Below are 26,255 nucleotides of genomic sequence, written 5' to 3'. Positions count from 1 at the left end.
CTTTAGAGTTTGTATTGACCATCATAATCACTTAAAGGTTGTGCAATTAATTTATTTTTGGTTCAGTGTCTGAAACTGCTTCGATATCTCAAAGTGCTTCAGGGTTCTGAACAAGATAAAGGTTTGGATAAAAATGGCTTTTGATTCCAACAAACCACTCAATCTGAATCAAAGTATTTTGTTTCTTATTTTTACATTTTAAAAAATAGATAAAAGAAGTCTAAAGCATAATTCAAGAACAAATGTCAGAACATTTCATTTAAAAATACAGCAATTCATTTTATATTAAAAAAATACATTTTTTCCAGACATTTTTTATTTAATCTTAGTTATGAGAATGAATAGCATTATTAGCCACTTTTTGTTTTAGGCGGACAGAGGATTGTGCAGGTGTAGAATTGGGCCCAAAGGTAGTCTCATCTTCAGATAGTTTTTGAGTAATATTTATTTGTGTGGAAATGAGAAAAGTTGCCAAGAGGCTGATCAAGGTCTTGTTTACTGAAACTCCCGTGTATAGCAGACTGTCCCTCCCAAGTGAACAGCTATGTTTATTGTCAGTTAATGTTGGGTAAAAAAAAGTATGAACTGCAGCATTTTCTGTCACGTGGTCTGTAGTGAAAAGCAACCTTTGACAGTAGCACTGATAAATGTAATTACAAATTGTCTGAAATCTTCATGTTAAATAGGGTTTTCTTTTACAGAATACAATTAATGAAGAAAATTGGAATGTATCTTTTTTCAGGTCAGTGCAAGAATTTTAATGACTGGTTCAGCAGCACTCAGCTGTCTTTGAAGGACTGCTTTGACCCCTCAGAAACAAAACCGATACTGGAAGAAAGACTGCAGAGGCTAAAGGTGAAGTATTAAAATGTTCTAATTTCTAAAGCTGATTGTTCTTGAAGTTTTACTTTTTTACACAGGAGTCTATTCTTGGGAGTGGATTCACCTACAGTGGGTTTGTAACTTGAGGCTGAAAGAACATTTTGTGTAACTTAAAGCATGAGGACAATAAGTGGAATGAAAATAAAACTTTGTTAAAATGGAGGATCGCTGTTCAAGTTCAGACATAGTTGGGCAAGTGAGAGACAGAACAGTAGTTAGTGAAGGTCAATGGACTTTGACCAAGTACTTCAGTGTGCAAAGATGCAGAAAGTCAAATATGTAGAGAGTAAAATGAAATTCTGACCCCTATTGGACTCAAATGCGAAAAATTTGCATTCACTTTGTTGTAGCCAGATTTTCACCCTAAGTCAGAGAGAATCAATGGAAAATAGATGGAAAAGCCACAACGTCTGCAAGAAGCAATCACAGTTAAGTGGCAGAAGAAGACATAGTGATGTCAGTGCTAGATCTGAATGCTGCTTGCCTATTTCTTCTGTGTGTAGTTGTGCTCTAGAGAAGAAAATCCAAGTCGTCTACTTCCATTTCTCCTTATTTTACAAACAGCAACTTTTCCATTTACAAGTGGAATAGTCAGCAAACTGTGAATTAACATATATTCCTTTTCAGGAACTGGAATTGCTGTAGAAAATATTGGTGGAGATAACAGGAGTTGAAAAACTCTTGTAACATAAATATCTATTCTACAGCAACAAAGTTGACAAATGCATCTTTTGTTTGTGCTCTTATTCAGCACTTCCTAACATCTGAAGGCAAAGACAGAGATATCCAAGAGGTTAAAACTTTATTGAATAAAGTGAAGCATTACTTGCCCAAAGCAAGCATTAACCACCTTAACAGCCGTGTGAGAGATCAAGAAGCAGAACTACAAAGATTGATCTCCAAATGTCAGAAACGGGAAAAGGAACTTGGTGATTCTCTCCAGCAGCTCAGTAGGTAGGGAACTAAGGTAGTTTCTGACATTTTAATCACAAGTAACATAAAGTGATTAATTATTAAACAGCCATAGTGAATGGCAAACAACCCTGCTTTTTATTAAAGATGGCATTTTAATAAAGGGGAGTGAGTGTTTTGCTGTATGCTTCATGTGTTTTTTCATTTCGTAGCAGACTCCCTGTTATATGGGAGTATATGCTTATGGATAGTTTCAGTGACATGAACTGAGATACTTAAAATTAAGCTTGTACTTAAAACTTTGCGTGATCAGGTGCATGATATTTATGTTACTTTTTGAGCAAAACACTGCTGTCAGCAGGTTTTAGTCATGTAATGCCTCTTATTTTGACCTGTGTCTGTATACTCTCTTTAGCCTTGAAGAAAGCAGCATGGTCTTGGAAGAATGGCTCACTGCTCAGGAAGAAAAACTAAAAGAGATCAAAAAAGATGAGACAAAACTTGAAAACTTCTATAAAACACTATTAATGCAGAGGTATTGTTTTCTTTGGTCTCAGTCTAAGAACCATCTTCTAAAGAAGATGGTTCCATGTTGTTATAACAAACAGAAGTTTATTAATTTTTTGTGTTTTTCAGAAAACCATTTGACTCCATGGCTCAGCTAGCAAATTCCTTGAGGGAGGCTGGGCTGACAGAATATGAAACCATTTCAGAAGCCAATGATCTTATTAGTAGATACAAGACACTGATTACACATGTAAGTGAAATGGCAGGGAATACTGAGAGGCTTCCAGTGGAAGGACAAAATTTTGAAGAACTTGCCCAGGATGTTTCTTGCTGGATCAAAAAGCTTGAGGAGGCTGTTAATAACCTGAGTTCACAAGAAAGTGAGTTGCCATCAGACGAAAGGATTAATCAGATAAAGGTATTGTATTAAATGTATTCCTTTTCCACTTCACAGCTCGTGCTAATATCAGGGGAATGCTTGGTGAGTCAGTACCTTGTAAAAGATACTGTCACTGCTGATTGCCTGTGGTTTTGTGGCTTATTTGGGGAGGGGGTGTGTGTTTGGTTTTTTTGGTTTTGTTTTTGCATAGTTTATTACACACGTAAGATGAGATTCTCTGCTGCATCTCAGTGCTGGAGCAGCACTGAACTCATAAGGTGCTGGTGGCCGTGTGCCTTCCCATCATAGCCTACTCCAGAGGAGGAGAGGGAGGTCAGTAATGTAGCTGGGGCATCTGGAGAGCCTCTGCAAAGTGTGTGGCCTCTCGGGTGTCCTGCAGTGCTGTTGTGCTGGGCTGCTCCACTGCCTGGGTGAGTCTCTCAGGCCCCAATGTCCTCTTTGGCGTCTCCTCTCTCTGACTACTTAGGGTGAGGATTCTGGGATTTACATGTCTCGTTCTGTGGAAGAGGCATTATTGTGACAAATATCTCTCCCTAAGATTTGGAGCATTTTTTTTTATTTGTCAGCACAATGTTGGTTTTGTTATGTAGAGAATAATTAATAAATCACCTTCGTTATCCCAGACTTTCTAAAACTAGATGATCTATCCATTTATGTGTCAGTTATGTGATATATTGGAAGGGGAATTCTTTTGTCTTGAACAGCAGTGTACAAAGTATGAAAAAAATTATTGGTAATACCTTTTATTCTGTAACCAAAAATAGTTATATATGTACTGCTTCTGCTTCTTGTTTAATACAGGAAATCACAGCTCTCAAAGATGCAGGAGAGGCCAAAATACAGAACGTGGTAGCTCTAGGAGAAACTTTAATGAGAAATGAGAAAATTAAGAAGCCAGTGGTTCAGCAGACTATTTCTGAGCTCCAGAACCAGTGGGAAAGCACCTGTCGGTTAGCCACTGAATATAGAAGGTAATGTGGAATTTGCCAAGAGGCAGTACAGATCAATAACTGCTATATCAACTTTCTTCTCTTCTTCCTGCACCAGTTCCATTTAATTTGTGTTCTTTTGGGACAGAACAAGATACCTGCAAATATACTTGTGTTTCTGCAGTGTTGTGGAGGGGCAGGTCACAGTTTGGATTGAATGGTCAAGGGGGGGGGGGGGGGGGGTGTAGCCAGGAGGTGTAAGGGGGGTGGCAGGACAGCTGATGGAGTCTGCCCAGCTCCCCTCAGGTTCCCTTTTGATACTGAAGTAGCTCAGCCACTCTTGTAAAAAAATAAAAAATAAATAAGTGCACCCAGTGCTCCTTGTTTCATTAGACTATGCAGTGTGGGTGCACTGATTTAACCACTGCGGTGGCCCTTCCCCGCAATGTGATCTGGGCTCTGTGCGCCAGGCACGGTCCCCAGCAGAGGTGGGATCTACGTTTACACAGATTCGTACTGCTTCAGAAGAGAGTTTGGGGTAAATCTAGGAGGCTGGGATTTTTAAAGTAGTTTTTAAAGCCTGGTTTATTGGGCTCTGTGAGAGGCTTTCTTGGCTGTGGCAGCTGGTATTGTTAAGTTAGCAAAGGCACTTTAGTATTGTTGGCACTGTGGCAACTGTGTCTGAGTGATGAATTGATCCTTTAAAACATGTCAGATGGTTCCAGGTGTGTTATGTAAACATAAACTGAAGTTCTGATTTTGCACATGCAGACACTTTCAAGGTATTTGTCTGCCTTGACGTTCTTGAACTGACTTTCAGTAAAATCACTGGGAACTTTGCTGTTGAGATCAATGTAGGCCACTGTATACTTTTTAAAAAATGACCAGGGAATGAATTATTAAAAATAAGAATTTCTGAGAATATTCAGTTGCCTTCTCTTATTACTGAGCACTCCGTACAAGCAATAAAAGTGGCTTTCAGAAAGACAGAGTGTTAGCTATATTGGATCCAACACAGCAGAATGCAGAGCACCCTCTTCACAGTATGTTGAAGACAGGAGATGAGGTGCTCAGCACATCTGAAGAGATGCTCAGGACCTTGCAGGATCAGGCCTGTGAATAACAGATGCAACAGGTTAGTGGCAGCAGAGTGAAGCTGGAATGAGGACCTTGAAGCAAGAGTACTTAATGTATGTGAGGCTATGCTTTATTTGTCATTTGCAAAAAAATATGAATCTTGAGGGCAAAAACCAAAACACTTAAGCTTTGCTTTTGTCCTCATTCATCCTCCTGTACTTTACAGAATTATAACCAGACTTTATTTAGTTGGATTTGTTTGTGTGGGATCATATTTTCAAATGTTGGCATTTAAGTTCCATCTGGAAAATATCTGAGCTTCATCACTAAATGTGAACATAAAAATGTTACTTTTGTCTCACTGATCATAGTTGCATATTTCCTGTGGACAAATGCAACCTGTTCACCTGCTCAGATGAGCATGCATGCTTATAAAGCACACATATTGAAATCCAATGTCAAGGTCAGGAAAGTAGGCACTGGATTGTGCTAACATGACCCATATTGCGTATGCTGGTTTTGTTGTCTGTATCTCTAAAACGGTCCCCCACCCCAATCTCAACCAATGCAATGTGTATCTTCTACAGAACATTCCCTTTCAGGAGACTGTCGTAAGAAGTTGTCAAGGAAAATACATTCACAGCCATACTGTAGTTTTTAAACAGAACTTCTGCTGTAATGAAAAGCAGAAAAATACAGAGCATGAGCATCACATCTCAGATACTAGAAACTATGTGTTTATAGGTTAAGGTTTAAGAGGGTTAGTCACTTGTCCTGCATTTAAGTCCAGTTCAGCAGCAATAACTTCAGTGTTTTTCATTTTCATCACCTTGAAAATTCCAGTCTAAAGCTGATCCGTAATTTAAAACCTGAAGTAAAGTATTCAGTATGCTCAAGTTCATTCTAATGGTTGACTTGTTCACAATTGGACATTTTCTAGGTAATTAATAAAAAAAATTTTAATACTATTAAATGCAGTATTTTTTCTTAGCCCTCAAGAGCAACTTCAGTTCAACAGGGAGCAATATGAGCAAAGCAAAGAAGATCTGAGACGGGCTCTAACTGAACTGGAGAAACAGCAGCAGGAGATAGGTTTTGCCCTTCAGCCTGGTTTGCAGGAGAAGCAAGCTCAGCTGACAAACTATGCTGACCTCCTGCAGAAAGCAGAAGACTTAACTTCCCGACTTAATGAACTGAAAAGCCAGGAAGATCAGCTACAGGGTCACACTGGGGATCCCTGCTTCACAGAGGTGGAATGGTTGGAATTAAAGCACCAACATGAAAATCTGCTCAGCCAGCTACAGGTTGGAACCTCACTCTCTTTCCTTACGAGATTATTAGTATGCCTGTTGATTGCAGTTCTCACTGTTTGCCTGTAGTGTCATTCAGCTGGCAAGTTTATGGGTAAAACTGGGAGTGGTGAAAGTTCCGCTGTAGAAAGGCAGGGAATTCCTCCCTCTCTCTCTTACTGTGGGAAAAAGAGCATCAGAAGCTCAAATTTTTTACCGCCATGTGCTTTGCAGAGGGATAAATGTTTAAACAAATGAGACCAAGGTAAGCGCGAAGAATAACATTTTATACCTGTATAAATAGATTCAGATAGCTATAATATGAAGCATTTGTTCCTATAGTCTCCAGGCTACGGTAGTTTTTTTTCTTTTTGGAAGGATGAATGAATGGCTTTTCCTGCATCTTGTTTGTTATTGATTCCACCCGGTTTAGTGCAAATTGCATTTTCACCCTATGTGGCATTCTGCATCTAATCTGTCATCCATTTTGGATAGAAAACATCCCTTTTAGAAGTATATTCTTATGGAATGCAAACTCTTCTGCTTCCTGCTACTCATGAAGATTTTGTTCATGGTGGAGTCCATGATGTGCTGGGAAGAGGGCAAGTTATTTTCTGTGCACCTGTGATTAGCTGGATATTTTATGGGAAACAAGCAAGTTTTTTGTGCCTCTGAGGTCCTGGAAAAGCTGTGACAGTCTGTGGATGAGATATGTTTGTCTGAGTTAAGGGTGGACTAATCCTAGAAACTCCTTGGTTTCTAGACCATAGTGCAGACATTGGAAAGTCACGTTCAAGAGCATCAGCAGTTTCAGGATATGGTAGCAGGCCTGAGCACTGAGCTGAAAACTGTCTCTGAGAAGCTTGCTGATTGTGAAGGTCCAACAAGGGAACAACCATCAGCTGAGCAAAACCAGTTGAAATCACAGGTATGTTGCAGGTTTTGCATCATGGACAAAGTGGGCCCATGCCCTAGGGGCTTGTAGACACCATCGCATTTATAAAAGAGAACTGCTAATGGTGTCAAACTAAAAAACTGAAGAAACCTTTCTAAAATCTAAAGTATATGTGTTGTTCCTTTTATCAAGATAATTGTAGGCTTAAAACCACTCTGAATGAACTGAGTGGACCTTTACTGTCAGCGGAACTGAAGGTAGAATTGTCCTAGCTCAAGCACACAGGCTTCTTCAGTTTTGTTGGCTGGGTTTTTTTTTTTCCTCTCTGGGCATAATGAGGGAAGAGATCATTAAATTTGGTGTTAGTAAGTGTCTTTAAATTAGCCAGAGCGGAAAGCTTAGGAAAATGTCAGTGAGCCAAGTTCAGTTTTAAGAAGTGTCCTTCATGCATAAGTAGACATTCTTTTGCACTTTGGCAGAATGGATAACAGTGTTGTAGCTGTGAGCGTAGAGAGCTACTGAAAGCTGAAATCATAGCTTAGACATGGGTCACTGCAATTCCCCGTCCTCCAGAATTTGCTATACCTCTAACAAGTAAAAAGGAATAGGAGAGGGAGGGGATTATCTGTTCAGAACTTGGAAAGATCACCATGCACCTTACAGCATACTATCTGATTATTTTATCATTGTCGTAAATGCTTATAGCTTCAGGTGTTCTCTGTTCATAAAAATGTCTGACTAAAATTACTGGTTTAGTATTTGACTTTCTGCAAAAAATAGGTCTGCATGTACTTTTCAGCACAGTTTGTTGTTCACAACAAATATTTATGATTTTAGTGATTGACTTTAGATCTTAGCATTAAGGATATTGAGTGAAGATATTTTTCAATAAAATGTTGTCTTCGTGTTTACAGGAACAACAAGCACCTCTTAGTCGATGCGAAGACACGTTAAAGAAGATTTTGGTTTTAGCAGAAACTGTTAAACAAAACACCTCTTCACCAGGACAGAAGTTTATTAAGGATGAGATTGAAACACTTCAGAGTGAACACAGGAGTCTGGAAGAAAGACTTGAAAATGTCAAGCAAAAGGAGGAAAATATTTTCAGTGAAGCCCTTGAGTTAAAAGATGAGTTTGGTAATGAAATACAAATGGAAGATAAGGCAGATACAATGCTGAAGAGAGAGATACAGATCACTTCTGATACTCCTGTCACTGCAGAAGAGAGCCCCACAGCAGGAGAGTTAAATGAGCCTTTGGAAATGCGTGATGTGAGTATATTTGTTGACAGTAATGACAGTGGAAGACTGGTTAAAGAGGCATTTGTCTCTCAAATGCCTTTTGTATATTGCATCCTATATTGCATCCTTAATTTCATTGAAATTAAACCTTCTGTAACTATTTGTGTATAAATCAAAGATGTGGAGAAGAACTCCCTTAACTTGTTAGAACAAGTCTGTAACAAGCCAATAATGTCTATTCAAAACTGCAGTTTTCCATTTAAACACAACCTGCGTATAGCTTTCTCTTGCGTGTAGTTAGAGCAGGTATCCTTGGTCAGGACACAGAGGGAGAAGATGTATAGATGAGAAATTGCAGATAAGCCTCTGCCAAAGAACTTTGAGACCTTCTCTTAAACCAGTAAGACTTGTTTAGAACTGCAGCACAATATTTGTCCTGTTTGTTTTCATAGATAATAATTTTTGCCATTCAGAGATTTAATGTTAGAATACAGTGTCTACAGTCACACAAGCAGGTTTTCTTTTGTATCATTTCTCTTAGGGTCAAGATGTAAATGGAAATATGTCAGAGAAAGACAAGCAAAATTATCCACTTTTGGAGGGAAGCAGTATATTGTTAGACAGACCATTACATGGTATCCATCAAAGCAAGGACAGATTGGGGCAGACTGTTCAGGTGCCTGACAAATATGTTCTAATACATATCAGTGTATATATATGTGTGTGCGTGTGTGTCTGTTCACTAGAAATGCATATGTAATTCCTTAAAATATGTAGTCTTACAGAGACATATTTTCCTTATCTAATGAAAGGAATGATAAATTATGTTCTCCAAATCATCTCCTCAGCCTTATACATGTGAAGTGTGCAAGAGATCAATTTGATGATCTCTACAAGCCCCCAGGGCTTGGACCCACTTTCTCCATGATGCAAAACCTGCAACATACCTGTGATTTCAACGGGTTTTGCCACCCAAACTCACAAGGTAGGTAATGAGAGGTCAGTAACCTGGAACTGCTGATCTTCAGGGGACCTCAGGACATTCAGACTGTAAATGACTTCACATGTGCAGGGATCCTGAGAGAATGATTTGGAGAACTCCCTCATTGACCTGACCATTGAGTGATAACAGTAGCTGGGAGAGATGACTGTCAAAATATCAGAGTGGAAACCATCTGTACTGGGATTTCTGGAGAAGGAGCAAGATCAATAGTTAGAGTTGCCAATTGTGTCTAAGCAGAAACTTCCATGACAGTATTAAAAATCACGTGAGCACTTACTCCTGTTTGGTTTGTGTTTCGTAGTGATTAAGGTCCCGATATAGCAAACTGATCTGAGCGTGCCTTTCCAAGAGACTCTCGGTTTGGGTTACCTCAGCCTTTTCCTTCATTCATTAAGCTAAACTGAAGATAGAGTAGACAGCTTGTGGAGTGTGATGTTCCTTAGTAAACTTAGATTTTGGACTGTGACTTTTACTGGTTGTAAACATTTTGTATTTTTCAAATCAGGGGGAGGCTGACAAAGAGAGCCCAGGTATGGACAAACATGATAGGGTCCAAGAGGACGTTCTGGACAATGCGGTTCAGGGCAGTGAAGCAGAACTGGAAAGGCATCAGGATGGTGTTGATATTGAAGGTGATGAAACAAGAAAGGAAACCCGTCCAGCAGAGGTAATTGGACATGAGATTACACAAGAATGATTGAATTTGAGGGCATATGTATACAGTTTAGTTGCAGTGGGTATGATACTACTATAAATAATAAAACCCTCAAGTTACACTGAGGTATTTTTGCCTGATGTGCTGTGTACTTAGTATATGTTAACTCTCTGAATCCTTTCCTGTACATTTAAAATTAGTATGGAGGGGTTTTTTTTTTCATTACCATGGCCTGCCACAAAGTGGTTTGCTGAGGATATTGCATTCCAAGTCACCTTGCCACATTTGAAGTCTTCTTACCATTTTGCTGGAATACTGTTATTTTGCTTGAGTCTCTTTCAATTATTTAGATTTCTTATTTACATATTTACTTTGCACGTATGAGGCTGCATTTGAAATGCTGTGTCCTGTTTGGTGCACCCTGGTACAAGGGGAATTTCGACAAACTAGAGCAGTGTTTAGGAGCTGGAGCCATAATGAATGGGAAGAGGCTAAGTTCTTGTTGGAGATAAAAAAGCTAACAGGGGTCTCGTTGCTGTCATTCCCTCCTTTAAGGGGTGTTATAGAGAAGACCGAGACAGACTCTTCTCAGACCTTGAGTTTTAGCAAACTGTGTGAGGTGCTGAAAGCAGTGTAGTTGTGACAAGGTGGAACACAGTGTGTACTCATAAGCTTGCTGAGAATTGGGGTAACTGTTCATTCTGGGTTGCAGGTGGGCTCCTTTCAGTACATATCCTATCTGACTTGCAGCTACTAGCTCAGATATCCATGCAGCAGGGATATGTCCCCGATGCTGTGCTCTCCACCATGGTCATGCTTTAAGGATTTGCCATTCTTTATTTTGTGTAGGTGGCTGTTTTATTTTATCTGTCCCCAGATGATAAACAAACTCAGGCAGAACTTACAGTCAGCAAATACCTCAGCATGTACATACAGCAAATCCCCGGGCTGCCCAAGGGAATATCCTGCCTGGTAATCGTCTGGGTGTCTAACCACAGACTCTCTGTCTACAGTACAAGTACAAGATTGGAGCCTCAGGAAAAAGCTAAACCTTTTAAAAAATGCATTCAAGATAGCATCCAGGAGTACACAGTTCAAGATCCATGCTTAGAATAACGAAACATGAACAGCATAGGTCAGAGGAAGAACACTTGCAATCTGCAATTTTTCTAAAAATTTATAACAAAATTACAGCACTGCTTCTTCTAAATGGTTTCCCTTGCCATAACCTTGCCCACAACAAATTATGAGATGTAATTGTGGTTTTCCTCATCTACCTATAATTATGGGCTTCCTAACTTTGTCATCTCAAGCACTGTAATTACTACTCAGCAAGTTTCATTAGGGCTTTTTGGTTACTTGTTTCTTTTATTTTTCTTACACCAAAAGGAGAAACCTAGTGATGTCAAGAATCAGTCATATAGAGAAGATGTGGAGCAGGTTCAACAAAGGGTGTGCTGGAAGAGTCGAGTCCTGAAATCTGCAGCAGCTGAGCAAGATGATCTGGAATCTGATCCCCCAGTTTGTGCACGTGAGGTAACCCAGATGCTGTTATTCTAAGCTGCATTTGTTAGAGTCATTGAATTTTTGTTTCCACCTGGGCTTCAGCTGAAGTTCTGTTATAAAAGAAGGGGCAATTACTGTCGCATCAAAATCAAGACCATTGTGTATAGTTCTGCTTTATGTCCATGGTAGTTTTGAACTTTATCCAAAGTGCTAGCCACATCATATTTTTCAGTGGATGTGTTCAAAAGAGCAGTTTTGGTTTTCAGAGCCATCATAATCAGTCTTTATTTTATGATATTTAGAGATTCTCTTTAAATTGTTAATCAATACTACTTCTTTCCATGTTATTATAGTTAGCTGTGATAGTCTTTGCCATCATAAGGAAGGCAGATCAGAAAACTGAAATCTAAGGGTGATCCAGCATAAGAAAATAAATGAAATAAAATAGAGAAAGGAGAATGAATTCAAGCTGAATGAATAACAAGGTACATTACTAAATGAAATTACTAAGTCTGTTCTTTTCTAAGAGTAAGGGTATTACATCACAAGCGCCCCATGACTGCTGATCCTTGGTCACCACATTCTTAAATTGAAGGTAGGGCCAGATCTGACTTCACAGTTAAATCTATAGGCAGGTCCACAGCTGGCCTGTCCATTGACAGGTCTTACCTGGGAGTTGCACATCTGCTCTAACTGGAAACCCCAACAAAATCTCCCAAAGGTCTTGGGAGTCTGGGGAGGTCCCTGCTGACTGCAAGCTAGCCAATGTTATTCCAATTTACAAGAAGGGGATGATGGAAGACCGAGGAAACTACAGACCTGTTAGTCTAACCTCAGTTCCTGGAAAAATTATGGAGAAAATCATACTGGATACTATTGAAAAGCATTTAAAGAACAATGCAATCATCACAGAATCACAGAATCATTTAGGTTGGAAAAGACCTTTAAGATCATCAAGTCCAACCATAAACCTAGCACTGCCAAGTCCACCACTAAACCATGTCCCTAAGCACCACGTCTACACGACGTTTAAATACCTCCAGGCATGGTGCCTCAACCACTTCCCTGGGCAGCCTGTTCCAATGCTTGACAACCCTTTCAGTGAAGAAATTTTTTCTAATATCCAATCTAAACCTCCCCTGGTGCAACTTGAGGCCATTTCCTTTCGTCCTGTCGCTAGTTACTTGGGAGAAGAGACTGACACCCACCTTGCTACAACCTCCTTTCAGGTAGTTGTAGAGAGGAATAAGGTCTCCCCTCAGCCTCCTTTTCTCCAGGCTAAACAACCCCGGTTCCCTCAGCCACTCCTTGTAAGACTTGTGCTCTAGACCCTTCGCCAGCTTCGTTGCCCTTCTCTGGACACGCTCCAGCACCTCAATGTCCTTCTTGTAGTGAGGGGCCCAAAACTGAACACAGTATTCGAGGTGCGGCCTCACCAGTGCTGAGTACAGGGGGATGATCACTGCCCTGCTGGCCACACTATTTCTGATACAAGCCAGGATGCTATTGGCCTTCTTGGCCACCTGGGCACACTGCTGGCTCATATTCAGCTGGCTATCGACCAACACCCCCAGGTCCTTTTCCACCAGGCAGCTTTCCAGCCACTCTTCCCCAAGCCTGTAGCGTTGCATGGGATTTTTGTAACCCAAGTGCAGGACCTTGCACTTAGCCTTGTTGAACCTCATACAATTGGCCTTGGCCCATCGATCCAGCCTATCCAGATCCCTCTGTACAGCCTTCCTACCCTCGAGCAGAGCAATGCTCCTGCCCAGCTTGGTGTCTGCAAACTTACTCAATCCCCTCGTCCAGATCATTGATAAAGATATTAAACGGAACGGGCACAGATCAGGTACAGTCAACACGGGTTCAAAAAGGGAAAGGCCTGCTTAACTAATTTGATATCCTTCTATGATAAGGTCACCCGCCTAGTGGATGAAGGGAAGGCAGTGGATGTAGTTTTTCTGGATTTTAGAGAGGCTTTTGATACTGTCCCTCACAGCATCCTTCTGGACAAGTTGTCCAGCTGTGGGATGATCAGGTTCACGGTGCACTGGCTGAAGAACTGGATGAAGGGCAGAGCTCAAAGGGTGGTAGTGAATGGGGCTACATCTGGCTGGCAACCAGTCACCAGCAATGTTTCTCAGGGTTCAATTCTAGGGCGAGTTCTGTTCAATATATTTATCAATGATCTAGATGCAGTAGTTGAATGTACCATTAGCAAGTTTGCTGATGATACCAAACTGGGAGGTGCTGCTAACTCTCTTGAGGGACAAGATGCCTTGCAGAGGGATCTAGATAGATTGGAGCATTGGGCAATGATTAATGGGATGAAATTTAACAAGTCCAAATGCCGGGTTCTGCACATGGGACAGAGTAATGCCAGGCACATGTATAAATTGGGAGAGCAGTGGCTGGAGAGCAGCCCTGCAGAAAGGGATCTGGGGGTGCTGGTTGACTGCAGGCTCAATACGGGTCAGTAGTGTGCCCTGGTGGCCAAGATGGCAAACCGCATCCTGGGGTGCATTAAACACAGTCAGTCAAAAGAGGTGATTATTGCACTGTATTTAGTGTTGATGCGGCCTCACCTTGAATACTGTGTGCAGTTCTGGGTCCCACAATTTAAGAAGGATGTGAAGGTCCTTGAATGTGTCCAGAGGAGGGCAACAAAGCCGGTGAAAGGGCTGGAAGGAATGTCCTATGAGGACTAAGGCTAAGAACTTTGGGCTTGTCTAGTTTGGAGAAAAGGAGGCTGAGGGACGACCTCATTGCTCTCTACAGCTTCCTGAGGAGGGGGTGCTGATCTCTTCTCCCTGGTATCCAGTGATAGGATGCGTGGGAATGGCTCAAAGCTGCACCAGGGGAGGTTCAGACTGGACATTAGGAAACATTTCTTTACCAAGAGGGTGGTCAAACACTGGAACAGGCTTCCTAGAGAGGTGGTTGATGCCCCATACCTGTCAGTGTTTAAGAGGCATTTGGACAATGCCCTTAATAACATGCTTTAACTTTGGGTCAGCCCTGAAGTGGTCAGGCAGTTGGACTAGATGATTGTTGTAGGTGCCTTCCAACTGAAATTATTCTATTCTATTCTATTCTATTCTATTCTATTCTAAATTGACTGCTTTTCACTTCTAAATGTGATCTGTAAATGTTTGTATTTAATTGATTTGGAGCTTGCAAAGGGAAGGGAAAATACATTCTGCTGATTTCCTGAGGAAGGTGTTGGATAAAGATTTAGACTGTGGGCTATACCCTAGCCTGAAGCCAGAGTAATCTTTGGCATTTTCCCACAGGCCTGCACTGTGCAGAGTCAGCAGGGGAGCCCTGGCTTTGTACCTGAAGGACAGTAGCTGATTAGCGCCCCCCATTCTCTTCCTTTCTCATATTTTTCTCCCTCTCCAACCATCTGATGGACTGAAAAACTATGGGAAACATAAAAGCTATTGTGGGGGGAGATTGACACTATCTATGTGTATCCGGGGAGGCAGTGCCACAGTGTACGTTGAGAACGTCATACAGACAAGCAAAACATGTACACAGCAATCCTGAGGTTTTTCTTAGTGTCAGGACACTTACTTTTCTGTGTGTTTTGATGCGTTTATATTTCACTCTGGTAAAGTGGTTTTCCTCCACTCTGTGATAGCTTAGCTGAGTTTTTCTGCTTACTTCAGTTCTATGGCACTCCAGAGTCTCTTAAGATGAAATCTTATGTCTGAATTGATACAACCGTTACGGATGTATACACAGAGAAATGGAAAAGTTCTCTGATTGACTGTTTCGTGAGTGGTCCCCTTCAGTTTTGACTGAAAATAACCAAAAGAGTTCAAATACATAGAATTATTCTTTTCCGATACGTCTACAATGTGCTACATGTTTCCCACACTTGGAAGCAGGTATATTTTGCATAGCTCATGACCCACAGAGAGACAGACGACAGTGACAGCTTACAAGTGATATGGCTGCAGGGATAGCTGGCTGCTTCCTAGTAAAATAGTACCTAAAGTATCACTACAGTAAGTTTATCAAACAAGAATTTTTTATCATTGCTCATTTTATATGTTGGTACCCTGGAGAAGCTCACACTGTAGTCATATCTGTATATTTGTATGCATTCACTCACATGAAGTCTATATGTGGAACAGATCACAGTTTACACCAGATATAGACAAGTACTGGGGGAAGGGAAATGCAGAAAGATTTTTAAGGTATTGCCATGTGACCCAATAAGCATGTGACATTTCATTTATGTTGTCTGCAATAGCTGAAGGTGATTTGGAGGATTATGTTTTACATCTGAACTGGGGCTGGCTAAGGGCATCCACTTGGGCAACGACCTCAGCTCAGCTGATGGGTTGTTAAACCTGGTCACGCCCCAAGTGACTTGTCCTTCTGTCATTATGGAAATCGATGGCAGTGCCAAGGACTGGCTCTGGAGCCCCCCATTCCCTTCCTCCCCACCCCGATTGAGACATGGCTCTCTAACACTCTCATCTTACCACTGATTTCGGATAGCCCTTGTGGCAGTAGCAGCTGTGGCTTCGTGTCACAGCCAAGCTGCTTCATGCATGAGTCGCCCTGTGAAAAACAGTTGAAGAGATGGTCCTGGTGAAGGACGCAACAGTATAGCAAGGCAGGTGCTGAGCAGAAGGAATGTGGGTGTGAGGGGAGGTTAAATGTCCATGAATGTATAAGGAGGATGGGGAGAAGACAGGATAGAAGTTATCAGTAGCAGAGGTGGGTGCCGGGAGGATGTTATTTGAAGGTGAGGATATCAGAGTTTCAAACTTAAAATGATGGGCAGAGATTTCATAGCTATCTGAGCAGTGCTGGCAAGCCAGGGTGACTGCAGAGGTGGGATGTAGTGATGGAAGTTCCAGCCTCTGGGTCCTGGTTGACCCACAGAGGCTGTGGGGGAAGCCACAGCAGGATTTAGGCATGGCTTAAACACGTGAAGCAAAGTGTTGTAGTCAGAAAACTTGTTGGTTTAGGATCTTCAGAAATAAGAATCCTGTTTTGCGTTGTAGGACACAGGTGCAGAAGTGGCTGTCCAGAAGGAACTATTTCCTGGAGTGCAAGTAAACACTGAATATTTTGAAGAGGAACAAAAGGTCAATGAGCTGAAAAATGAAGTGGCTGAACTGGATATTGTGCTCATAAATGAACAACTAAAAGAGCTGGAGGTATGGAAATTGCAAAGCCATTCCTCATTGTTCATGTAATGATACTCTTACAGAATTATGATCCACTTGGGCAAAACAAAATTGTTGCATATAGTCTTATCTAAGGTTTGACTGCATGATTAGTCAATTTGTCTACCAGCTAATCTACAAACACCTTTTGCAAATATGTCCATGTTTTGTACTGCTTTTCTAGAGTGCAGTAGTAGATACACCTGTGATGGTGCGCATGCTTCCATGATGTGCACAGGCATGCGTGCTCATTTGTGTGTGACTGAGCAAGCATACATTTCTAGATGTATCAGTATTTAACTGTATTTTGTGCTGAAAGTGTTTAAGATCCTCTTTTAATCCTCTGTTTGTGGTGGGCTTGCTTGTAGAATTTACAAACTGAACTGGAAACATGGAAAGCAAAATCTTTGTGTCATAGTCAAGAAGCATTTCCCAATGCAACAGGATCAAACAGAGCAGAGCTGCAAACCATGGAGCCTGCAGCGCCCTGCTGGGACAGGCTGGTTCAAGAACTAGACGCTGTTAAGGCAGTGAAGCAACAACAATACTGTTTAATTAATGAGTACCAGAAAAATCTTTCTGCTGTGCAGTCCTCAATGAAAAATTTGTCAACAGAAAAAGATAACATAAAAATGTAAGTATAGTGGAGGGTTTCTGTTAATAGGTTGCAGAACAAATATGGTCCTAGACTGAATTTTGTGCCATACTTCAATAACACTCAGACAAGAATACGGTGTTTTATCCATCTCGTTAATGTTAGGTAACAAGAAAAGTCTCATAGGTTTGTAAGTTTAAACAGCCTTAAACAGAAGCATTTCTGGTGGTTCTCTGCTATCCTTTAGGAACATCTACTCTTTTTACTTTTTAGGCAAAACAGAGAAATGGTTGCTGTGCTAAAAACCTATATAAAAGCCATATTAAAATATTTTTGCAAAAATATGGCAGATGTGAAATATTAATTTTTCTTTAAGGACTCATCAGTTCTAATTTTTTTCTGAGTGAAATATCTCATAAATGTGAAAAGTAACCTTATTTGATAGGAAGAATTCTGTGGCAATAAATAAGTCTACAGTACCAATTCAGAGGTAACCAACACACACAAAATATTTAGTACCTTTTATGAATTAGCTTTCAAAACAGGGAACTAGGCTATCGGTCACAATAATGTATCACAATAATTTGAAAATCTTTAAAATAATTTATAAAATTGTTAATTTACAATGAAGAAATTGGAAAAAATTGAATACAAATCTAGCTGCTAAATATATTTTAGGTGGGAATTTCAAAATACTCCTGGAAATAAAAGATGAGTAGATAAACTCCACATTAATCTTGAATGAATGGCAATTTTTGAAGTTTTTCTTATAACTAAGTTTTATCTTCATTGTAAATCAGAAATTACTATAAAATGTTGTTAATTCACTTAGAGATGACTTAACACTATTTTTGATTTTTAAAATTTTCTTTATTGTAACTTTAAAGGGAGGCTACATTCCTTTAGGAAATGACATATTCTATATTGGTATATTCTGCAATTTTAGAGAATATACATTCAAATGTACCTTTCCTGCAGAGATATCTAGAAATAACTAATGCTGTACAGATAAGCAAGAAATAATGACACTGCGGCGGTGGTTAGGAAATTTGTAAGAGAACATTGAGAGTTACATGTGATTAAGTGAATAAAGTGAGTGAATAATTTTCTAAACAGTGAAATTCTCTTTTTAAAATGTGCCTATTCCATGTTTCAGGAGAAATTTTTTTTTTTAAATGCTACTTATATTTTTGGCAGGGGTCCCATGAACAACACAGTTCTTCTGGAGAAAATTAAGGCATGCATAGAGTCCTTACAGAAAGAAAGAGATGTCTTAAACCAGTTGAAAACTCAGCAAGAAAGTTTAGCTCAGCATTTAACATGCATGGATAAAGTGTTAACCGAAAGCCAAATGAGGCAACTGGAGCAATGGTGGCAGCACATGGAACAAACAGTGCAAAAGAAACATGATCAAGTTGTGGCAGAAATCGATGAATTTAACCTGCTTATGAATAAAGCACAGGATATTCAGAGACTGATAGAAGAACGGTATTTACAAGCAGAGTTATATTCCTCATCTGAAGGAAAAGCCAAATACCCTGTACTTTGGACCACAGAGCTACAGGACATTAAACATGGTCTTTCTCTATTAAAAAGAAGAATCGAACTGCAGATGAAAAGAATTTGGAGTGATCAAGAGAAGGTAGCTTTGGAGAACTCTATACATGATTTGCAGAGCAAATTGGAATCATTACCAGCACAACAAACTCCTCGAGAGGATGTTCAGATCACTGGTCCTGCTGTCATGAAACATGAAATGATGAAGAGGCTGAAAGAAAATATTTCATGGGTCAAAGATTCACTGTCCGCTCTTGACCAGAAAGCAGCACTTTTCCCCAGTGATGTTAAATCACAGATCAGAAGTTGTCAGCTTATGAGCACAGAAGTTCTGAACAGAGAACCTGTGATTGTATCACTGGATTATGGGCTCCAGCACATCGTTCCCAACTTGAAGCCAGAGGAGATCTCTGATATGACCTTCCTTTTACAAACATTGCAGAATTCATACAAGGCTCTTGTTTTAAAATCAGCTCAAAGATTACAGCACCTAGAGCTCCAGCTGGAGGAGAGGCAAAGACTTATTGCAGAAGTAGAAAAAGTTCACTGTCAGCTTCGAAATGCTGAGATGCTTGCCAGGCCTGACATGAACCAAACCAGCACATGGTCAGAATTAATCAATCAACAAGCCATTTTAAAGGAGATTTTAAAGGACGTACAGGAAATAGAAGGGCTTATCTCATCCCACTGTAAAGAGAGTCAGGTCACAGCTGGGGAATTGAGCCTGTCTGAACAACTATTTTTGATTGATCAATTAAGAAGTCTGAAGAATAGAGCAAGGAAGACACAGAGGCAAATTCAGATTAAACTTCATGAAGTAGAAAAAAAGATAGCTGTCTGCAGAGAGTTTGCTGAAGGAATAACTTCCTTGCAGCAAGATCTGAATGATCTACAGTATGGTGAAATGAACCTGGAAGAAGATGAATTATTAGGTGCCAAGCAGGAAGTGAAGGATAAATGCAAAGCACTTAAAGAAAAAGTATTAGCTTTTCAGTCCAATTTGTCACAAAAAATGAAGTACAAAGAAATCTTTGGATGTGTAGGTCTACAATGGGACTCACTGCAGCTGGATGAATTGCAAACTAAATTTTTCACAATTAAAGATAAAATTAAAGGGAAGATAATACGCTTTGATAATGTTGTTAGGGAATGCAATAAGATTCAAGCATCGCTAAATGAAATCCAGACTCTGACATCCACTGTAAGAAAAGAAGCTAACATCCTAAATGATAGCTCTAGCTCTTCTCCTGCTGAGAATCTTATATCTGCACAGATTCTGTTTCAGACAGTTCAACAAATCTTGTACTTAACCCAGGAGGCAGCAAATCAAATAAACAAAAATGAGGTCTTTGATACACCATTCAAAGAATCTAAGAGGAAAGAAATAAAGAGCCTGGAGAAAGAGGTTGAGGAATTGAATCAGTTTCTTCAAAACTTGGTCTCTGGTCTCCAGTGTGTAAGCAAGGAAGATATCCAGAATGAAGCAGAACATACATTCCACATCATAAAGCATATTCAATTAGAGCTCCAGCAGCCACTTCTGATAGACATAAAAAAAATGCAGTATGAAAAGGTGCGATGGGAAGCAATTCAGAATATGATGCAAGCAAAGTTTTCTGCTATTCAATGTATAATGGAAAAAGAGAGGGAAAACCAAGAAGGAAAATCTCTTGCTGCTGGTATAGAAACAAAATTAGAGAAACTGCAAGATCATGAAATACAACTGAAGACAGATATAGCTGCCCGTGTTGTAAGTATATTTAATAGAAGTAAGGTATGGCCATATGTCTTCTCCCAATAATTAGAGTAGGTGTCTGTGACTGTAGTGTTTATATTTTCATGACTTATATCCTCCTTTTATTCTAATAACTGAATTGGCCCATCGTCATCTCTGCATTGGTGGATATGATGGGAATCAGGATTCTAAGGTTACAAAAAACCTTAGAAACTAAGGTTACAAAGAAATTAGTTGTATTCAGTTAGATTGTAATCAAGCAATGGGTTTAGCACGAGAAAAGAAAGGTAAAGGGGAAGGTTGTGTTGAAATATTGAACCGAAGAGAGACTGGGTGCAATTGTCCTGGGATTACTCTTGGGACTGATTTTATGTAACATTTTCAATAGTGACGATGAAAAAAACAGAAGTTCCTTGTTTCTACTATAAAGAAAAAGCGTATCACTTGGGAGTGATCAAGGAGAGTAAAGCACAGGTCAAACCAATGGGATCAGGCCACAGGGAGGGTGAGCAACGGAAAGGCAACTGGGATCCAGGGCTTTAACACAAGTATATAAGGCATTGATAAGGCATTGCTGGAGGATTGACCCAATTCTTGATGCCTTTGTCAGGAAAGGTCTGCTCAAACTGGAACAGATGCTGTTAGAGGGATGAGGAATGCTGCAGGCAGTTAATAAAACTGAATTTGCTCAACCTGGTAAACTGAGGGCAAGTGGGAAATCTAGCTGAGAAATGTAATTAGGCTGGAGGTAGACTTAATGGATGAAAAAGGACTGCTTAAGCTAAAGGGCAGTATTAATACAAGGAGAAATTTAGTGAATAAATTTATGTTGGAAACCAGAAGAGTAGTAACCTTCATAGCAGAGAGGTTCTGGAACTGTGTCCTGGTCAAGAAGACCTGTGCCCTGACTGCCCAAGAGATCAATGGATACAAACGAGGAAGTATGAGGTAGTAGCTAATAACAGGGAGAGGAACTTAGCTTCCCTGATGGACTTACGGTCCTGCTGCCAGATTTCCTGGTTTGCTGTGCTTCATCTTCACTGCTTGGGTATTCTGTGGGAAGCACAATGCCAAAGTTTCTCTGCCCTGTGGGAATCCAGGAGCTGGCAAAGTCACACATCATTCTTTGTATAAATACATATGAGAAGAGGGTTTAGTGAGAAGCAGTTTGGTAAGCCATAGTGGAGGTACTCCCTGAGGCAGAATAAACCATCAACGTGTGAGCTTTTCTTGTCTGAACAGGACATATACTGCCATGTCCCTAAGGGATCTTAAAGGCTCTTGTGTCCTGCCATCCTTCTGTCTGGACTTTTCTAGTATTGGCAGTTCCCTCATAACCCCTGTTCCTATAGTTAAGGGCAGTCATTCCATAGGTTACAGTACTGCTCTGTGACTACCTAGGTAGCAGAGTGCATTTGCCATGTGTCCTCCCTCACCTCCTCAGGCCAATTCTGGGAGCATTGGTCTCAAAGACAACCAGGTGTGAAATTCTGAGAAGACCATCTGGTGATCCAGAGTAGCACAGCAGTCTTTCTTGATTGTTCCTTTGTCTTTTTAACACTTTCAGAGTGCTCTGGAGGAGGCATGTAAGACTGGTGAGCTTTATACCAAGGCTGTTCAGAGGGCTGCCAGGTTCCTCGAGGAATGTGAAGCTCGAGTCAAGTCTGCTACAGCAGAGCTCAGTAGCTCAGAGGAGGTCTGTCAGACCCCACTATGGAAACAAGAAGAGTTCAACTCTGCGAAAGCTGACATAGAAAACCTGTACTCCAAGCTGAAAAACCTAGTGAAACCAGAAGACAAAATATGTCTGGAAAATACTTTAACAGAACTAATCAATAAGAGTTTGGCATTAAGGGAGAAGGCTCAAAGAAAGGAAGCTGAGGAACAGAGGTAGGTTTAAGAGATCTTCCTAGATCTTGTTCCGTATTATGAGAAATTTGACTGATGCAGTGTTGTTTCTGCTTTTGGTAGAACCAGGTAATTCAGCATAAAGAACTGTAAGCATTTCTGTTGTTCCCAGATGTGGTTGTAATAGAAGAAAAATTACCAGACAATAAGCATATTGTTAATAATTTACAACGCAATCATTTTTAGTATATTCCAAAAAGTATGTATTGGGCTCGACTGAGTGTCATATGGTCCCCAAATCGGAAGAAAGCACATTTCCACAGTCTCTAGTTCAGTGCTGGTGCAGGTTAGAATAGTTTTCAGAGGGGCCCTAACACGTATCTTCCATAGGCTATTCTGATGGCTTGAGAAAGTAAAGAGCAAACAAGATACAGGCCATAGTTTCCTTCCTTCAAATATAGGTATGGAAGAGATCTAAAGGGCCTTCAGATACATGTACAGAAAAATTTTGGGAGGTAGAGTAAAGGATTTTTAAATTGCTTGCTCATGATCCAGTGCTTCTGGTTCTATTGAGCATAACCTTAAAATATGCTTTTATAAACAAAGATTTGGATTACTTTAAAGGCTTTGGTAATAGAAAAGAGATGATAAGATATAGAAATCAGAAACTGGAGCTGTACAGACCACGCATTGTAGGGACAAATAGGATGTGTGTTACAAACTGGGAACTAATTTTTGGGAATGTCTGAGGAGGATGGAGACTTAGATCAAGACATACCATGCTTTTGAGCAGTTCCATGGCTGATATTTGGATATACTATGTTTCTTTACCTCTGGGGCATTTGTACCTGCCTCTCAGATACCAGACCTGAAGTGTGTAACAAATGCTAATTTAAGATAACTTGCAAAATAGTAAGGACTATTAGTTCAGAAGGGCGTTACGGTTGGAGAGAGGAGCAGCCACAACAAATTTTGATTGGTCTATTAATTATTTCTTACAGGTATTTTGAAAAATACAAAAGCTACACAAAAACCAAAGATAAGGTGTGTGATAATCTTAACAAACTGGAAAAGATGCTTAGACAGTCTTTGTCTCAAATACCAATGTCTTATAAAGAAGCGTTGGAGCACTTAGAAGAAAGCAAGGTAAGAGAGGCTCTGAAGAACTTGAAAAGCTCATGCAAAACTGTGATGTAGCAGCTATGCACACCGTATGATATCGTAGTAGAAAGAAGTGAAATTCCCTATCCTGTATTTATGTTTATATAAAACCACAGGATATATTTATATACCTATAAAAAGACCGGATTATAATAGGCCATGTAAAATGAGTACATCTTATTCCTGTAGAAATCAAACATAATCTCTGTTTAAGATAGCGTTGCATTTCTGTTCAGATCCCTCATTGCTTCTTTGCAGGACCAGGACTGATCAGATTTCTAACACTGCTGCTGTTTTCCCTCAGAAGTGAAAATCAGAGAATTTCCAGTTTCCCCACCCAGGACTCTTGCTGCTTCCCCACCAGAGCTCTGCTATAATGAACCTCTTTGCTGTCTTCTCTTTTAGTACTCATCATATTACTGGCTTGCCATTTTGTATATCTGTAACTCCTGCTCATTTCTCTTCTCTTCCAAATAACCAGAAAGAAGCAAGGACAACCTAATTGCCTGGGCACACTGTTCTGTTTGTTTTGTTTGTTTTATTTACCCCATCTTTCTCTGCAGTCTCAGCCAACAGCATTCTCTCACTACAACCGTATTTAACTAGCTCAGTGGAGTGATTGCCATTTTATTAGAGGTTCCTAATCATGTCACTGAATGCTTCATTAACACTTCTGGCTGTATTGTTTTATTTATTTCCTTGGTTTTTTTCCTATAAGATTTTAGTCTCCAACATTGACTCAGCTGAAGATGATCTTGTGAAGCTGAGGCAGGTCTCTGGAAAGCTGATGAGATTATGCAAGAGAAGTGATAAGGCACTGGGCAGGATTGTAACAGTGCTGTGGGAAAATTGGCTGGGTTTGCTTGAAGCAGCGAAAGGGCTGGAAATTAACTGTGAAGAACTAAAGCAGGAATGGAAATTCATCAATGAAGAGGTGAGTTGCTCAACAAACTGTAAGTTTTGGGGAATGTAATAGAGATGGGGCCCTCAGTAAAATGGCATGTAAAGGGCAGAGATCAGTGCAGAACATCATTTCCCACCCACTGATCAGCCAGTTATCCCCAGCCTTTCCTGAACCTGGAGTCAAAAATGATGGGGATATTTATAGTACAAATTCTCTGAACCCAGAACAACTCTGTGCGTGGTTATATGCTTTGTTAGAGCAAACTCAAATGTTTTGGCACACTTCAGAGGTTCAAGCTCTCTGGCTATGTAATTCCCAGTACTTAGTCATGTGTATGAGTAAATGAATAATGTAACTTAAGGTGATGGAATAAAAAAGCACTTTATCTCATGCTTTGACATGCTGTTTACTTAGCTGGAACGTGAAACAATAATTCTCGATAAGCTCCAGGAAGAACAGCCAGAAAATCTTAAAGAGAAAGAAAAGGCCACCAGAGAGGAACTGGTAGAATTACTAGATTTTGTGAACTCATTTGAGGAAAACATCAACCAGCAACAGCTCCTCTTACTCTTACTTCTTCACCGAATAAGAAACATCCTGAATACATCTGAAAATACTGAGGCAGAAGCTGCCCTTCCTGCCTTATGTGAGATAAAGGCAATGCAGGATCGCTGTAAAAAGTAAGTGGTGTGAAATTTCTGTTGCAGATATGACATACGACTACTTATAAGCACAGTGTTTTATTGGGTATTAAAGAATAAATTAAAGCTGTAATGCATTTCAAAAGATAGTGAATGCCCTACTGGGTCAGACCAATGCTCCAGCTAACCCATCTGCTGTCTTCAGCATGGGCATTGGGAGACAGTAGTTAGGGAGAAGACCCGAGCCTAGCCATATCATGTGTGGGCTGCAATTTGTGTAGAAGGAATCAGAAGGGGTGATGGTTGATTTTGGAGGCTCCAAGGTCTTCTGAACTTGAATGAGATGTGTGGGTCTTCCCCTCTTATGAAAATCAGACGTTGTGCTTTTTGCAACAATGCAGCTTGCCTCAAATTTGCCTCAATTTTTTGCCTCAAATATTTTTTGCAAATCTGTGGTTGTACTTGCCCTTCTCCATGCCTGCTTTTTGACATGGAAACCTTTGTGAACGTCTTCTGCTCTGCCAGCATTTTCAGACTCTGAGAACCTGAGCTCTGTTTGCTGTTTAAATGTGCGTGCTATCTGATTTGGTCTACCAAACATACTTTGTTTAGCAATATCTGAAGACTAATTTTTGAAGAAACTGGGACAATTCAGGACAGAAACTCAGAGATTTAGTTACAGAAAATAATATTAAAATACAGACAAATGTTGTTCTGGATATATATTTTAAAAAAACCTGTATTAAGCATGCTCTTGATTACTCCTACTTAATGTAGAGTCTAACAGTTAATATGTTCTTGCTGGAAATCTTCCATAGGTTGTATGAAAAGACTCAAGACCATAAGGATTCTGTACAAGCTGAGATTCAAGAGAGGAACAAGATCACAGAAGAAATAAGTGCTGTGACAAATGCATTACAGAATGCTGCATCTATGTTATTACAAGATGCTACTGGAAAGGCAGGACAACTGGAGGTTTGTAACAGCTCTGTTATTGTGTGGGGACATTTGGAAAATGTTCTCTTATGCTGGGGCTTGAACTTGCTCCAAATAAAATTAGTGGCAAGGTATGTGCACATGCATATGTACATTGACTTAAAGAGAATGAATCTAGCTCAGCAGAATATGACTGGCCCTGCCATGTCCTTGGTTTGCATTCCTCTCCCTCTGTGTGGTCCAGTTAGCACCCATAAAAGTCTTTCCAGATTGCACAGAGATTCACAGCCAGTTGTGTGCCTTTTAGGAAGGACTTCTTAGTGTGCATCCTGTGCCCCTTCCCCCTAGAGAGGTGCTAGCCAGGGCAGCTTCAGATGCTCTGGATTTGATGTC

At 40.2% G+C, this 26,255-nt stretch overlaps 1 protein-coding gene across 1 annotated transcript in view; it reads left to right on the top strand.

Moving 5' to 3' along the window:
• SYNE2 (spectrin repeat containing nuclear envelope protein 2) overlaps window positions 1-26,255 on the top strand; it is a 198,884-nt gene that overhangs the window by 65,927 nt on the left and 106,702 nt on the right. The window contains exons 37-55 of the mRNA XM_072863909.1: window positions 743-855; window positions 1,634-1,836; window positions 2,210-2,329; window positions 2,431-2,719; window positions 3,503-3,672; window positions 5,699-6,011; window positions 6,760-6,924; window positions 7,806-8,162; window positions 8,674-8,808; window positions 9,641-9,802; window positions 11,180-11,326; window positions 16,321-16,476; window positions 16,854-17,119; window positions 18,278-20,387; window positions 21,940-22,262; window positions 23,222-23,366; window positions 24,100-24,315; window positions 24,700-24,965; window positions 25,745-25,901. Of these exons, the coding sequence (XP_072720010.1) occupies window positions 743-855; window positions 1,634-1,836; window positions 2,210-2,329; window positions 2,431-2,719; window positions 3,503-3,672; window positions 5,699-6,011; window positions 6,760-6,924; window positions 7,806-8,162; window positions 8,674-8,808; window positions 9,641-9,802; window positions 11,180-11,326; window positions 16,321-16,476; window positions 16,854-17,119; window positions 18,278-20,387; window positions 21,940-22,262; window positions 23,222-23,366; window positions 24,100-24,315; window positions 24,700-24,965; window positions 25,745-25,901 (5,813 nt within the window). The remainder of the gene's footprint in view (window positions 1-742; window positions 856-1,633; window positions 1,837-2,209; window positions 2,330-2,430; window positions 2,720-3,502; window positions 3,673-5,698; window positions 6,012-6,759; window positions 6,925-7,805; window positions 8,163-8,673; window positions 8,809-9,640; window positions 9,803-11,179; window positions 11,327-16,320; window positions 16,477-16,853; window positions 17,120-18,277; window positions 20,388-21,939; window positions 22,263-23,221; window positions 23,367-24,099; window positions 24,316-24,699; window positions 24,966-25,744; window positions 25,902-26,255) is intronic.

The sequence above is a fragment of the Ciconia boyciana genome, chromosome 6 (genome assembly GCF_034638445.1).
Source record: "Ciconia boyciana chromosome 6, ASM3463844v1, whole genome shotgun sequence".
NCBI lineage: Eukaryota > Metazoa > Chordata > Aves > Ciconiiformes > Ciconiidae > Ciconia > Ciconia boyciana.
This window is presented reverse-complemented; position numbering and strand designations above follow the sequence as displayed.